Source organism: Anguilla anguilla, chromosome 10 (assembly GCF_013347855.1).
Source record: "Anguilla anguilla isolate fAngAng1 chromosome 10, fAngAng1.pri, whole genome shotgun sequence".
Classification (NCBI taxonomy): Eukaryota; Metazoa; Chordata; class Actinopteri; order Anguilliformes; family Anguillidae; genus Anguilla; species Anguilla anguilla.
This window is the reverse complement of record NC_049210.1, coordinates 19,380,182-19,394,252: the sequence shown is the minus strand read 5'-3', so window position 1 is coordinate 19,394,252 and position 14,071 is coordinate 19,380,182. Positions and strand designations below refer to the sequence as shown.

Here is a 14,071-nt window from a genome sequence, read left to right as displayed (position 1 = left end):
ATAAGAGTAGCTGTGAGCCTGTGACAACAGAGGCGAATCGCACTTGGAGCACGCAACAGTGTAGCATGAAATGCTGGAACCAGCTGGATTGTTGGTATAGTCAGCACAGCCAATGATCCTGTTTACTGACCTGACAGCATATGTGGTATTAAACAAAAGGGCACACATGCAGTTTTTCACACGCTGTGTCTGCACACTCATTTGCCATGTTGTACATGCAGATGAACGTGTGTGTTGTGAGCGTGTTTCTCTGAATGGGGGGGGCGGGACGCATGTAATCATAGGGTTCAGGACAGGGCTTGCGAAGGGGCGCAGGGTGGTCCTGGGTCAGGGGGGGAATGGAGGGGGGGGGGGGGGGGAAACAGGAAATTCCAGTGCAGAATGTTTTGCCCTGTGGCAGAAGGGGAGGCGGGGGAGGGGGGCGGGGGGGCTTGGGGATGGAAAGGGTTGTGGGGTACTGATGGGTTGGGTTTGTGTGTATCTTTGGGGTGTGTCTCTCACCCAAACAGAGAGGTCCTGTGTGAAAGAACAGGTATCAACACACCCATGGACTAATGAGGTGCACATTTGTCACTGACAAAACACACACTTACACATGCGCACACACGCACACACACACACGCACAAGCACATTCACGCACACACACACACACACACACACACACACACACACACACCCCCTCACACCCCCTCCCTTTGTAACTCACTCTCTTTTTATGTCTCGCCGTCTCAAGCGGACCTGGACCGAATCCAGTTCATTTTGTTAGTTTTTTTGTTGTTCAATTTTCCAGCTTGGATTTCCTTGTCGACCAGCTTAAAATAACTTTTAAAATAAAAAAAAGAAGCTGTCTCCCTCCACAGAGCTGGGAAGAAGTTTCAAAATGAGACAGCTTGACCATTTCACTCCAGCTGACCAGCTCAGTTGGAATGTCTTTATGGAGCGCTCGGAATAACTCGGCTAATGCTGAGAGTGAGTCAGGGAGTGGGGCTATCAGTCACCTCCATCAAATCTGATTCAAGCTGTAAAATATGCATTAAGTGAAGGCCTGGTCCGACCTGTTATAAATGGGTTCACTAGTGTTTGGCTCTTTGGAAAAGAACATCTGATAAACGCTTCATTGTAAATGTATTTAGTCAGGCTTTGTTATTCAACTCATTCCACTGCTCTAGATTGATGTCCCTGAAGACTAACTTACTTTCTTTGAGACATCTGCTCTGTATTTTATATATTATATTTATAACTTTTTGACCCATGGTGGGCTGCCTTCATCTATTAGATGTCATATAACCTCATATTTATAGCTGAAATAATAACTTGCTGGTCATCACCCAGCAGTATTTTTCCTGTGAGTCCCTGCATCTTGTCTCTGAGTGAGGCTGTTGGGTTCCATTAATCCGTGATATGATTCCCGTGTCTGTGAGAGTCCAAGTCTTGAAAGTGAGCTTTTTCTGTGAGAGCCCTGGTCTTGGAAGTGAGCTTTGAAATAATGTCTCAGAGAACAGACCATCTGGCGTCATGTTGTGAAAACACAAACAAAGCAACATTTAAATAAACAGAAAAAGAAAACCCACTCACACCCAATTAAGTTTCTACCCAAGTTTTCCTTGGAGTGTATTTTTTTAAGAAAATAAACCGCTCACTTCTAGTCCGCAGTAGAGACATGATGTCTTTAAAAGCATACTGTGCAGGATTTTTGCCTTGAAAATATTATAAAATAACTATGCTAAGGCATATCTATGATGCACCGGCAATAGCTTTCTTTTTCTCTGTTGAATGTATTCACTTTTACCTGTATTCGTTATAGTAAAATATGCTGGGGCGTTTCTGGGCATGGCGTTCTTTTCTGTGTTGGGGAGGGATGGATATGGCTACAGAGCCTGTGGTTTGGGATCTTATTTCAGCAGTGCTGCTAGCTAGCTAGCTACTGCAATGGTGGATGTAAAGAAGCACAAGTACAGCAAAGCGAAATGACAAGCCAGCAGGGCTCATTCAAGGTCAACCTCGGTATTGCTTTTCCTCAATGGGACAGCAGAGTTCTCAAAGTGGATGAAAAGCGATGCGGAGTTGGCTTGTTCTCTGTTGGACCTGTAAATTTACCTCTAGCTATCCACCTAGGTACGTTGAGTAGCTAGATGGCTGAAGTCGGGTTCACAGGGTGAGTGGGTGGGGTTGAGGACTGCAGAGGAGACTTCTTTTATTGTAAACACAGGACCACAGCAAGGCTAGAAAATCCTGCATAGTATGCCTTTTAAGGTTTTTTAAAAAAAAATTTAAATTTAGTTTTAAGTTTAGCAGTGATTTTATTAATTTGCTAACATGATTTGTGGCCATCATTCTACCTGGTAATTTAATTCTGAAGGTGTGGCTGGTTCTGGCCTAACTCCAAGTTGGAAAGGCTTTCCTAACTTGGGATGACATCATTTCCTGTTGCACTGCACACAACAATTGGCCCATTGTTCTGAGGCCTTAGACTTATCTTCCAGGTAGCAGGGTGGAATGACTGTCAGTGTTGACAGATACAGTATTTCAAGTTTAGAATTCAGATGTGGTTTCTTAGGTCCTAAGCCTGAGATTCTGTTGTTTTTTTTTTTAGCTACAAAGGATAGGATATTTCTCGTACTGTATATTAACAAGGTGATTCCTATCATAATATGCATCACCGTACTAGTCATAATACACAACATATCATGATAGGATGTGCATCACAATGCACTTAATATTTTTATATTACAAAATTTAAACCTCCTTCAACCAACTTTTTTTAAAATCACAGTTAAATGTTGCAATGGAGAGATTAGCTTTGTAATTTGTATTTTTGCCAAAATAAATGCTGCTAAAAGCCATAGAAAGAATGTACTGGCTTGGATTCAGTGATTTCGTAAGGTGAGTGTTCATGTGAACGTTGTACTTCAAAGTGATCACTGCAGCAAGCAATTCAAACAACATTAAATATGGTAAAAAATGAAATTGGGACTATTGGGCAGCTGTGGAATGTTTGCATATAGGTCTCACAGTTTTGGTTTTGCAGAATAAGGTTTTTATCAGGGCAAGTCATCCTCCTTAAAGGTGTGCACTTCATTGTCATCCTTATTTGTAGCATATACTTTTTTATTTTTATTTCCTTGTCCTGTCGTTAATTCATCGGAATTATGGATGGAAACATTGCTGCCAAAAAAAAGGGAGGGGGGCGGAGCCCTCTTGTGGCACGGAGGCGGTCCGTGTGATTGGATCATGGGATTGGTCCACCTGGTGAAATGGTCATTTGTCGCCCCCTCTGTATAAACACGCGTGGGAAGAGGACTGACGGGTCCTAAAACTCCTGTCCCTCCCTCTTTTGTCTCTCGGCCCTTGGCTGAAACCGACGAGGTGGAAGGACCAGCTCAGTTAGTCATTGGTGTTCTCTGTCTTATTGGGAGAAAGCGAGGGAAGTTTCACTAGTTACGCAGGTCGCACGTCCCTGCTCTGACTGACACCTGGAATTTCCTCATCGGGGGATTTGATCCTGGGGGCCGCTGGTGCTGGGCTAGCCTAGCACTCTCATGGCTTGGCCCACAAAGAAGCCTGCAGGGTCGTGGCAAGCTGGATGTGTGTGTCTGTGTCTGTGTGTGTGCCTGTGTCTGTGTTTGTGTATGTTCAGCGTAAGAGAATGGTGATATACTAGTGTGTGCCGTGTTGTGTAGAGTCCCCTTGCTGAAGTCTTTATCTTGTTCTGGCTTATGGGTGTTTTTTTTACTCACTATTTTCCCACAGTTGGGAACTGTAGTCCTCTTGCTATTGAGCAAGCTTGGTACAGCGCAGGGAAGTTGCCCCCTGGGATATTAAAAAAATTGTTCTGCATTGATGCCTTTCACTGACTTTAGCGGTCTCGTGATTATGCTATATATTACTTCTGTTTATTTTAGACTTTTTGAGGGTTTCCGCTGCGAGCACATTCTTTCATGAACAGAATATGCCTTTCCTCCTTAAAGGCGTTGTAACATAATGGTTAAAGAACTGGACTTTCAAAACTTTCTGAAATTTCACAAAGGAAATTGTCAAAGCCTCCTCCTCCCATATTGGGTCTTGAGCTCTATAAGTAGGAGAGCCACTCATTCCAGTGACTAAGTCAGCGTGTCAGTCAGTGAGTCAGTTCAGTGAGGACATTACTGTTCTGGGGCTACTTCCTCCAGTCATAGCCAGAAATACAGGGAACGAAAGGGACTCTCAGTGTTCACCGATTAAAGGGTTTAATGCAGCGTGCAATTGACTCTGTGTACTGATAGTGTACTGGTCCGGTGAGCAGAGGGACCTGGGGACCCGACCATCATGCTGACGCTGCCCCTTGTGGGCGGAGCTCACCTGTGAAGCTGGTAGTGACTAAGCACCGCAGCAGACCTGCCAAAATTAGACACGAGTGGCCCTGCATCTTGGCAACACATATTACTCATAAGCGCACACACACATGCATGCACACAGACACACACCCTGCGTACACATTCACACACAATTTCTCCTACACATGTGCATGCACACACATGCGCTACATGGCCAAAAGTATGTGGACACCCAAACATCACTCCCATATGTGCTATTTGAACATCTCATTCCACAATCATGGGCATTAAAATGGAGTTGCCCCGCCCCCCCCCCCCCCCACCCCCCCCACCCCCCCCACCAATTGCTGCTGTAACAGCCTCCACTTTTCTGGGAAGGCTTTCCACTACATTTTGGAACATGGCTGTGGGGATTTGCTTCCATTCAGCCTCCAGAGCATGTGAGGTAGTGAGGTCTGGCACAGATATTGGGTGATAAGGCCTGGCTCGTAGTCAGCATTCTAATTCATCCCAAAGGTGGGGTTGAGGTCAGGGCTGTGTGCAGGCCAGTTAAGTTCTTCCACATCAAACTTGGCAAATCATTTCTTTATGGACCTTGCTTTGTGTGCAGGGGAATTGTCATGCTCAAACAGGAAAGGGCCTCCCCTAAACTGTTGCCACATAGTTGGAAGCACACAATTCTCTAGAATGTCACGGTGTGCTGTAGCATTAAGAATTCCCTTCACTGGAACTAAGGGGCCTAGCCCAAACCATTAAAAACAGTCACAGCCCATTATTCTTCCTCCACCAAACTTTGCATTTGGCATTATGTATTTGGGCAGGTAATGTTCTCCTGGCATTCGCCAAACATTGATTTGTCTGTCAGACTGCCAGACTGCCAAAGTGTGATTTATCACTCCAGAGAATGTGTTTCAACTGCTCCAGAGTATAATGGCAGTGTGCTTTGCCTTACTCCAGCCGATGCGTGGCATTGTGCATGGTGATCTTAGGCTTGTGTGCAACTGCCTGCCCATGGAAACCCATTTCATGAAGCTCCCAACGAACAGTTCAACTGCCCATTCTACTGCCAATGTTTGTCTATGGAGACTGCTTGGCTGTATGCTTGATTTTATGCGCCTGTTAGCAATGGGTGTGGCTGAAGTAGCCAAACCCATTAATTAGATGGGGTGTCCACATACTTTTGGCCATGTGGTGTATGTTCTTAAACACAGCAAAAGCACTGAATCGCCAGCAATAAAAACAAACCAAAGATCATGAAGTGTGGCCCTTTACCTTTTGAATAAACCTCGACCTCTGGCATTGAAATGTTGTTGCATTTGACACCTACAGACATAAGTAATCAAATTACCACGCCCTCGGGGCGAGGCTAAATCTCTTATCCTTGGAAAAAGTGCCTGAGGTGACAGTGAGTATATCCAAAACTCAGGCTCTATTCGCCGTGAGCCTTGAGGCCACCAGTTTGGCCCGCACTTTAAAGTGTTAACGTGTGCGTCCCTGTTGCGCTGGCGGTGTGCTGCGTTGGGTCCCCACATGGTGTCAGACCGTTTGGGGCTCAGGTATGGTGCCGCACCTGTTGTCGGGAAGGTATTCGGGCGACGGCCAGCACCTTCCCAGGAGACCCTTTCGTAAAAATTCTTCACGTTATTATTCGTCTGCCGAGCAGATGCCCTCCTCCCTGGAGGCCTGAATATCTCACATTACTGCTTCTGAACAGCGGGGATATTCACTGAAGATATGAGACGTTAATGCCCGTCGGTGTGTGGAGGCACTGTGCCAGAACGCTGTCTCGAGTTTGGCCGAGTGGTTCAGTTCCTGCTCGTCTGGGAGGACTACAATGTACTCCTGCGCTTTTTAAAATTAATTTCTGTCTTTTTATTATTTGGATTTCTTACTAGCCTGGAATGTCCGGTCACAAAGACCTGTCTTGTCTCTACGGCATCCTCCGTTGTTTTAGGAGCTCCAGCTGGCACAGTGTGTGTCGTGTGCCATGCGTGTGTCTGTCTGTCTGTCTGTCCGTCTGTCTGTCTGTTTGTGGTTGTGCTGTAGCTTGGAAAGCGGGAGGATTCTCATTCAGTGTGGCGTCATCAGTACTGCAGTATATTGCAGTGAGAGAGCTGGAGGTGTTGAGAGGGAACTGGGCAGACAGGGGGACAAGCTCATCATCACAGTCTTCCCATTCCTACCATACGGACCAGAGCACGCCGGCTCCCCCACTGCGTGACTCACTCCAGAAAATGAGCTCTGCCTCCCAGCCCCCCCCCCCCCCCCCCAAAAGTTTAACCTCCGCAGCCCCCGTCAGCAATTCTGGGAACATTTTCTAAACAAGCTGATTTGTTTGGCTGACTGAGTTCTGTGGCATGGCCGTCCCTTAATTTGCCGTGATTGTGTCATCGTCCCAATTCCTTTTGTCCGTCCCCACTCATCTCTCACCGAATTTGGTGGTTTCCCTTCCACCGCCCCCCCCAACCCCCCCCCCCACCCCCACCCCCCCCCCCACCCCCCCCTGCAGTCTTTGATCTGGCCCTCGCTGCATCAGTGGCGCACTGTTAGTCAGCTGAAGCGTGGTTAACGCATTGTTCACTGCCTCCCCAGCACACTGTGTTCTCTTGAACAAATGTCTAAAGGCTCTCCCTTTTGTCTTATCTGCCGCCAGTGCCAAAATGCGCCTTTCGTGCTGTTAACGGTGACTGAACGCTGCTTCCACACTATGTGCTATCAGTGCCAAAACACTTCACTGTCACTCTATCAAATAAGGAAGTGCCTTCCTTATCTCGCTCTTTCTGGTCATTAACTGTCAATAGGTAACCAGACTTACCGCTGTGCGGTAGAGCTGCGGTCGATCTCCAGATTAGATTGTGTGCGTAGGTTTGGGTTTAGGTTTTGGTTCTGTTCCGTTCAGCTCTTTCCTCGTCTCTTGTCTGGATGGCCGGGCCTTGCGTTTGACGGATTCCAGCGCTGGCCACTAGCAGGGCTGTGTTTACACTGAGTGCGGCTGTGTTTAGGCCCCAGGAGAGAAGGGATTCATATCGTCCTCATAGTAAATGACCTCTTTGCTACACCGCGCCGGGTTCGGCACATGCGTGTGCTCTTCAGCGCGGTGCAGACTAGCGGTTAGTTTGGTTTGTTTCCTCAGTTATCGGCTGGTTAAGTAGTTTATGTCAGTTAGAAGCACCCTTTTTCTCAGAATATGATGTTAACACCTCCCAGAGACTGCACGCGTCCGCTGATTGACAGATAGATACATGCAAGTGCGCATACAAACGAACATGCTTGCATATGAACGCACCTACACATAAGAAGCTACGCACTTGCATGCGTACGCACGTGTACAGGCTTAATTCAACAGCCAGGAGCAATGTCTGAACCGTTGACAAAGTAACACAGTTATAAACAGTTATTTGGCAGTCATACATAAATATACTGTTGAGGACACTGACCCATCCATGGGGCATGCAGCTAACTAATCTATCCTGAAGTGAGCTCATATATGTTAACCCATGCCCTGGCTTGCACTGTGATATAAAGGTGCAAACTTACTTTTCATGTTTTGTCTCAGTATGGGATTGTATGTGTTCCGTACAGTGATTGTGTGTACACATATTTGTGTAGATGTTCAAGAAAGAGCAATGTGCCAGAGTTAGATTTACAGTTAGTCTACGTACAGTCCTTAGTGTATGAAGGCACATCTGTTGGCTCACAGGGCGATGTGTCTGCAGTGAGTTTGCTCATATTTAGGTGTGATGCTGTACTCCCCTTTAGATTAGATTTATGGGTGAACTCTACCGTGTACAGGTCAGGGTAGAGCTGAGCTACACGGCTCTTAAATGGCCATGGATTCTTTTTCTTTGTTTGGATGGCTGCAGTCATGCTCAACAAGGAATTCTCACTCTCCACAGATTGATATAAAAATACTCTTTGGTATACAAGTGCTATTTAACATAAAGGACAGAGCGCCATAGAGGGTAGATTGAACCCTCCCCCGACAATTTAAAGTAATGAAGTACAAGAGGGAAGGGAGCTCAAGATCACATGGAGCTCAGTCGGAGTGACTCAGTACCACATGCGTGTGTGCACACACACCTCTCCCTCTCCCTCTCTCTCTCACACACATTTTCCTTTCACTCAGTCACTTGCTTGCACACAGGCGCGCACACACACACACTCACATACACACCCGATCATGCGCTTCCTCACAGCTCCTAAATTGGCTTCTTCTGTGCCACTGTTGTCCTCCACTCTCAGTCCTTCATCACCCCTCTCCTTCCAGTACCTGCGTTTCTTCACGGACAGTAAAGCCATCCGCTGCGTGATTATAGAGCGAGCCTCGCGTATTGCAATTTCTCCATATTTTCTCCCTCCCTCTCTTCCCCCTCCCTCTGCTGCTGTCTGGGTGCTTTACCACTGACCACATTTCCAGCTTTTGTTCTGCCTTTGGCGTTAGAGACTTTCGTCCCCCCCCCGCCCCCCCACCCCGAGCTCTCGAGAACCGCATTCCGCTGGGGCTTCCTCCCCGTCTCCCCCATTGGCTGAGAGTCCGTGACCGCGCTGTCCGAACCGAAGAACCCCAGCCTTCCGGTGCGCTCGTGTGCACACGTGCGCCCGTTTGCGCTCGCATGTGAGATAAGCTATATGGTGTTCTGCCTCAGCAGCCCTGGGGATTGGCTCCTCAGTAGCCACTGGGCAGCAGTGGTGTGATGTCATAGTTTAAATCTGCTGTAGGAAGTTGCTGATGGAAAGTGGAACATGATTGGGAGCCTTCCGCTTTCTCAAAGGGCGTATGCCAGCAGGGTATTTTCGGCCCCTATCGGACTTAAATTGGCCCCCAATCACTGAACGCTAAATAGACCCGTTTGTTCAGGATGCCGTCACCCTATCGCGTGACTTGTCAGCGACCTCGTTAAGTTGAAATGCCTGAGTGCTGAGGTGTCACATTAACGGTTCAAGCGCACAAAACTGGACTTGTTTCTCCAAGCCATCTGTTCCACTACACTGTTTTATTGCTACTGCAAAAAATAAAGAAAGTAAACAGAGCTTGTGCACAAAATAAATGATACCTCACTTACAAGCTACACAGTGCATACGTACATTCATGTCATATAGTTTTACAGAAGTTTCTGAAGTTCCTGTGGGTGTATGTGCACATTAAACTGTGGCAGGACGTGGCAGCTGTTAGGATTCACTTTGTCTTCATCAGCAAACAAATTGACGTTAGCTGGCTTCTTTGGCTAGAAGCCCTAAGTTAACAGTCAAATGTCTCTGGGACTGTATAGATCTTGGTCATGCTCTTGACCATCCTCAACTATTTTCGAGTATTTGACAGCCACTTGTTCAGACAACAGTAATGGCACCAGCATTTATGAATGCAATTAACCTGTTAAAATAACGGATAGTCATTGGCTGTATAAACACTATCGTTGCCGGACAAGTTAATATGCTCCATGTTCCATGTGTGAAGGTGGCTACAGCGTGTCTTGCTGATTAACCTGAATTGAATTGAATTGAATTAAGAAAGCGGTGGGTGGGCTGCATACATGTATTTTCTTTTCTAATGTGAGTGATTGTGAGTGTGGTTTTTAACGTGTGGAAATGAGGTAGTTACCACAGGGCTGCCGGTTCAAATCCAATATCTGCATTTCTTCAGGAGATGTCTGGCTGCGTAAAAGAAAGAGGGAAATCATGCAAATTTGTTCTGTTACGCATGCATCTATCTGATGCTGGTGGTCTTATGCCAACCATGTTGGCCTGTGGAGCTGGCATCCCTGCATTCTCCAGCATTACGGTTCCTCTGTTCAGAGGGCCTCAGGTCTTCTGTTCAGGAAACGGCACAGTTTCTGTCAGCAGGGAGAGATTCAGGGCAGCTCTGACATCACGATGTGATCTGCAGCGGCTACTGTACAGGCACCAGTATACACTCCCGTAATGCATGCATTACGGGAGTAATGTCTCTTTCATTCTGTTTCTCGCACACATTCACGTGCACTCTCACACTCTCTTTCTCTCTCTCACACACACACACAACACACACACACACATTCCTATTCCCATTTCCATTTCCAAGGTCCCAATGGCTTTACCAGAGTGCTTAATTATACACTGTCTGCATGGATCTAATATGATCCATCTTTCATTACTTTTTCTAAAACCACAGCCCAACTCCCAACCCCCACTTCAAAATTCTGCTTTACCTCAATGCTGAACAGATGAGCTCGGAGCAGCAAACCCATTGCCATATTGGAATATTCAGGGAATAGCTGGCACGCATGAGCATAATCGGCAAGCAGCATCATGTTTACTGTGTGTGAGAGCGCTCTGGTAATAGCAGGTTTGTCCTGTGTTTGTGCACCGACTTTTAAATGTGAAATATTTTCGATGGAAGAACAGTAGCCTGTACCGTACAAAAAAAAAAAAACCTGCTTTGTAAACAAGCATGCCTTCCCCTCAGGTCTCTGGTGGTTTTGCCTGTTTCTTATGAATGTTATTTGCGGTGCCTTTAAACTCTCCAGCTATTTTATTTCTCAACTTAGCTTTATCTGTTATTAATTTGCAGGGTAAATACATATCAAGGTTGAGTTGCACAGATCATTTTTCAGATATTATCAATTTTGTAGGTGGTTGAATGAAGTGTATTGATTGATGGTTGATGATAGAATTTTGTGAAGTGTTTATTTTTGAATAGTGCCCTGCCCAGGTTCGGATGCCTGCAGTCTGTTGGACGCAGGCCCAGCTCTCTAACCGCTGCGCAACCCCCCCCCAGGCCCAGCCCAGCCCAGCCCAGTCCTGGGTGCTGCTGTTTCCCACAGATCATAGTCCAGACCGAGCCAAGAGCCAGGCGTTGAGTGACTCTGTGAAGCTGTTCTTACTGCAGAGTCTCCGGAGGTTTGGCAGGTGCTTCCTCGGTACAGTTTGTTCTTCGTGTGCCTTTGATTAATGTCAGAGGTGGCAATTTGGCAATTACCAGATACTGTCGGCCAGAAGGAAATTGAATGAGAGGGCTGCTCGGTGGATCGCCCTGCTAAGGGGCCGGTTTTCAGTGCACGGTCCGATACAGCTCTAGCAGGTGTCACAACTGGCGACAAAAGCAGGCTGCAGACACGTCCAATCAGAGTAGCCTAACGAATGCGACGTTCACCCGACACTGACGTAATCTGCCCACATTTAGCGGGTGGGCGGGGCCAGTTTCAGACTCTGCGGTTGGGTCGCTGTGGCCTGGTGTCGAATCGGCTGTGGCCGACGACCTCACAGGGTGACGTGCAGCTGACCGTAGCGTCGCGCAGGAAGGTTGTTATTGGTCAGCCTGGGTTTTTATTGGTTTCTAACCTCACACCAGCAACCACCGCTGGGGAGGGAGGGGGACAATTTCCTCAATCCTAAGAGGGCCCCATGTCTTCCAGTCACCCAGGCCCCTCCCACAATGCATCTCTAGAGCCACAGGGCAGATACTGTGATGCTAAACAAACAGACGAGAGTTAAACAGCCAGGTTCCTGGATTCACACTGGAAACGATGTCCTCCAGGCCAGGGCTTCACAAAGGTGGCCCAAGTAGCTCCTATCGGATGACTTCCAGGCGAAACCTTAAAGGCCAGGCCTTCCCCAGCCTCTCAAAACAAGTTAATGATCAGCCACTTTGTTTTCCTGCCAACTTCCTTTGCCGTCTGGCCGGATCCACTCCGGAGGCCAGATTAGGTCAACACTGTGGGCGTTACGGAACTATCCTGCACGTCAGATGTTCAGAAAATCTGTGATTTAGGCTAACATCTACTTCCACAGTGAGATAAATGTAAAGAGGAAGTTTTATTTTTGGTGAATAGGAATTTTGAGATAACTGAGGTGGGGTTTAATCTGTATGGTTTTTTTTTTTTTCTTTGAGTAACACTAAAAAATGAGTGAAAAGGTGTCAAAGCATTCATTTCATCCAGTAAGCAATCCTGATGTACAGAATCTTTCCTGTGAACTTGGTCGTTTTCATAGGCTTTTTAGGATTTGTGCTTCCTTATACTTATTAACAGAAGATTGTAGATTTGAAGCCATGGCTGCGCATTACTGTAATGTACCCTCAAGCAAGATTGCCTAACTTAGACCGCTCCAGTTAATATCCGGCCTTATAAATGGAAAATGTATTCAATGTCATTGATCTAAGTTGCCTACAATAACGTAGCATCTGCTGAATAAATTATGTGATGTGCCATCATTGTGTCTTTGCTTTCCTTGTTGTCAAAGTAACGGCTTGCCATTTGGGTGCATGCCATACCATACCTGCTCATAAACATCAGGCCCCACAGTGTAGACACTGTCTCCATTGTGTCACCTTCACCGTGCTGCCAATCGCGCAACTGCTGATGGTACCGCAACACGGACACATTTGTGAGACTGTGAACACCACCTGTGCCTTTCAACCTAATGGACCTCTCTCTCTCTCTCTCTCTCTCTCTCTCTCTCTCTCTCTGTCCCTCTCTCTCTCTCTCTGTCCCTCTCCCTCTCCCTCTCTCTCCCTCCACAGCTCGGACGGGCGAGGTGATGGGCGACTTCGGCCGTCTGTACGAGCAGCAGTATGCCCTGGCCCTCGTCAACAGCCTGCGCTTCGAGTTCGAGGGGAACGAGGGACCCCAGCCACAGCTGCTGCACCGAAAAGTAAGGAGCGGCTTCGCTCGGACCGTCTCTGACCCCCCCTAACCCCCCCCTTATCAGGATTCCCTGTTTTCCTTTCCCCAAGACCGTGTGAAATCCCAGTCCTTTCTGTGTACATAATGACTCACTGCAAAGGGATGTGCGCTCACTTGCACGTTCAGACAGTTTGATACCAGTGAAATGTCTGCTTTGGGGGTTCAGTTCAGTGTTTAATGATTTCAGTGAAATGTCACTTTCAGGGCTCCTAATCTTCATGGGAAAATGGGATGGGATGGGAAAGTATTGTAAAACCAGATTGAATTTTGTACATTTCTGTTATATTTTTTTTGTTAATGGATTAGTGATTTCTGGCAAATACTTGTGGCTGCATGCCTGTCCTCCATCTCCATCCTTGTTCCCTCCTCCGCTCCCCACCAGGGCCCCGTGGCAAATTTCTGAATTTACCGTTGGACTTAACCGATCAGTCGTTTCTCCTGGGCCGAAAGCTTAAAGCACGGCGTTCTGCAGGTGACAAGCGGACGCAAGATAACGTGTTTAATAAACCGGCTTTTCCAGTGTCACGTTTGAACCCATCAGCCATGGCACACACAATGTGTAAGGGTCTCAATTTTCTACCCAACGAGGTAGAAAAGAAAAAGTCGGTCTTCAAAGAGCTGCAGTTCTTTAGAACTACTACTTTCTTTAAAATTACTACCTCAGGGCTGAAAAGGGTGGTTTAGTCTCTCTTCTTCACCCACCTCACAGGAGAGTTGTTTGTGAGGGCTGGGAGAACAGTGATTACCTGCACGGTGGCCAGGTACTGTACATACCCCACATGAAAGGAGAGGGAACGGTGGGCTTCCTGGTTGCGGCTTGCCGCTGATTCCCCCCTAAACCAGGAGGGCGCGCGGCGATTTCCGCTCGCCTATCCGGAGGCTCGTTAAACACAGCTCCCTAACGCGGGCGTAATTATCGCTGTGCCGAGTCCTCCGTCACCGCCCTGTCATCAGAGCGCTCAGGGTAATCTCCGCGGAGCCTGCTGCAGCCCATTAACACTCTGCTCTCTCCACGGAAAACACGCACATAGTGTACGCACGCATGCACGTACGTGCGCGCAAATGCACGCATGCATGAATCACACGCATTCACATAC

General features: G+C 47.3%; 1 protein-coding gene across 1 annotated transcript in view; it reads left to right on the top strand.

The window, feature by feature from the left end:
• Positions 1–14,071, top strand: part of niban2b (niban apoptosis regulator 2b) — a 45,598-nt gene that overhangs the window by 4,891 nt on the left and 26,636 nt on the right. The window contains exon 2 of the mRNA XM_035379749.1: positions 12,812–12,942. Coding sequence (XP_035235640.1) covers positions 12,812–12,942 — 131 coding nt within the window. The remainder of the gene's footprint in view (positions 1–12,811; positions 12,943–14,071) is intronic.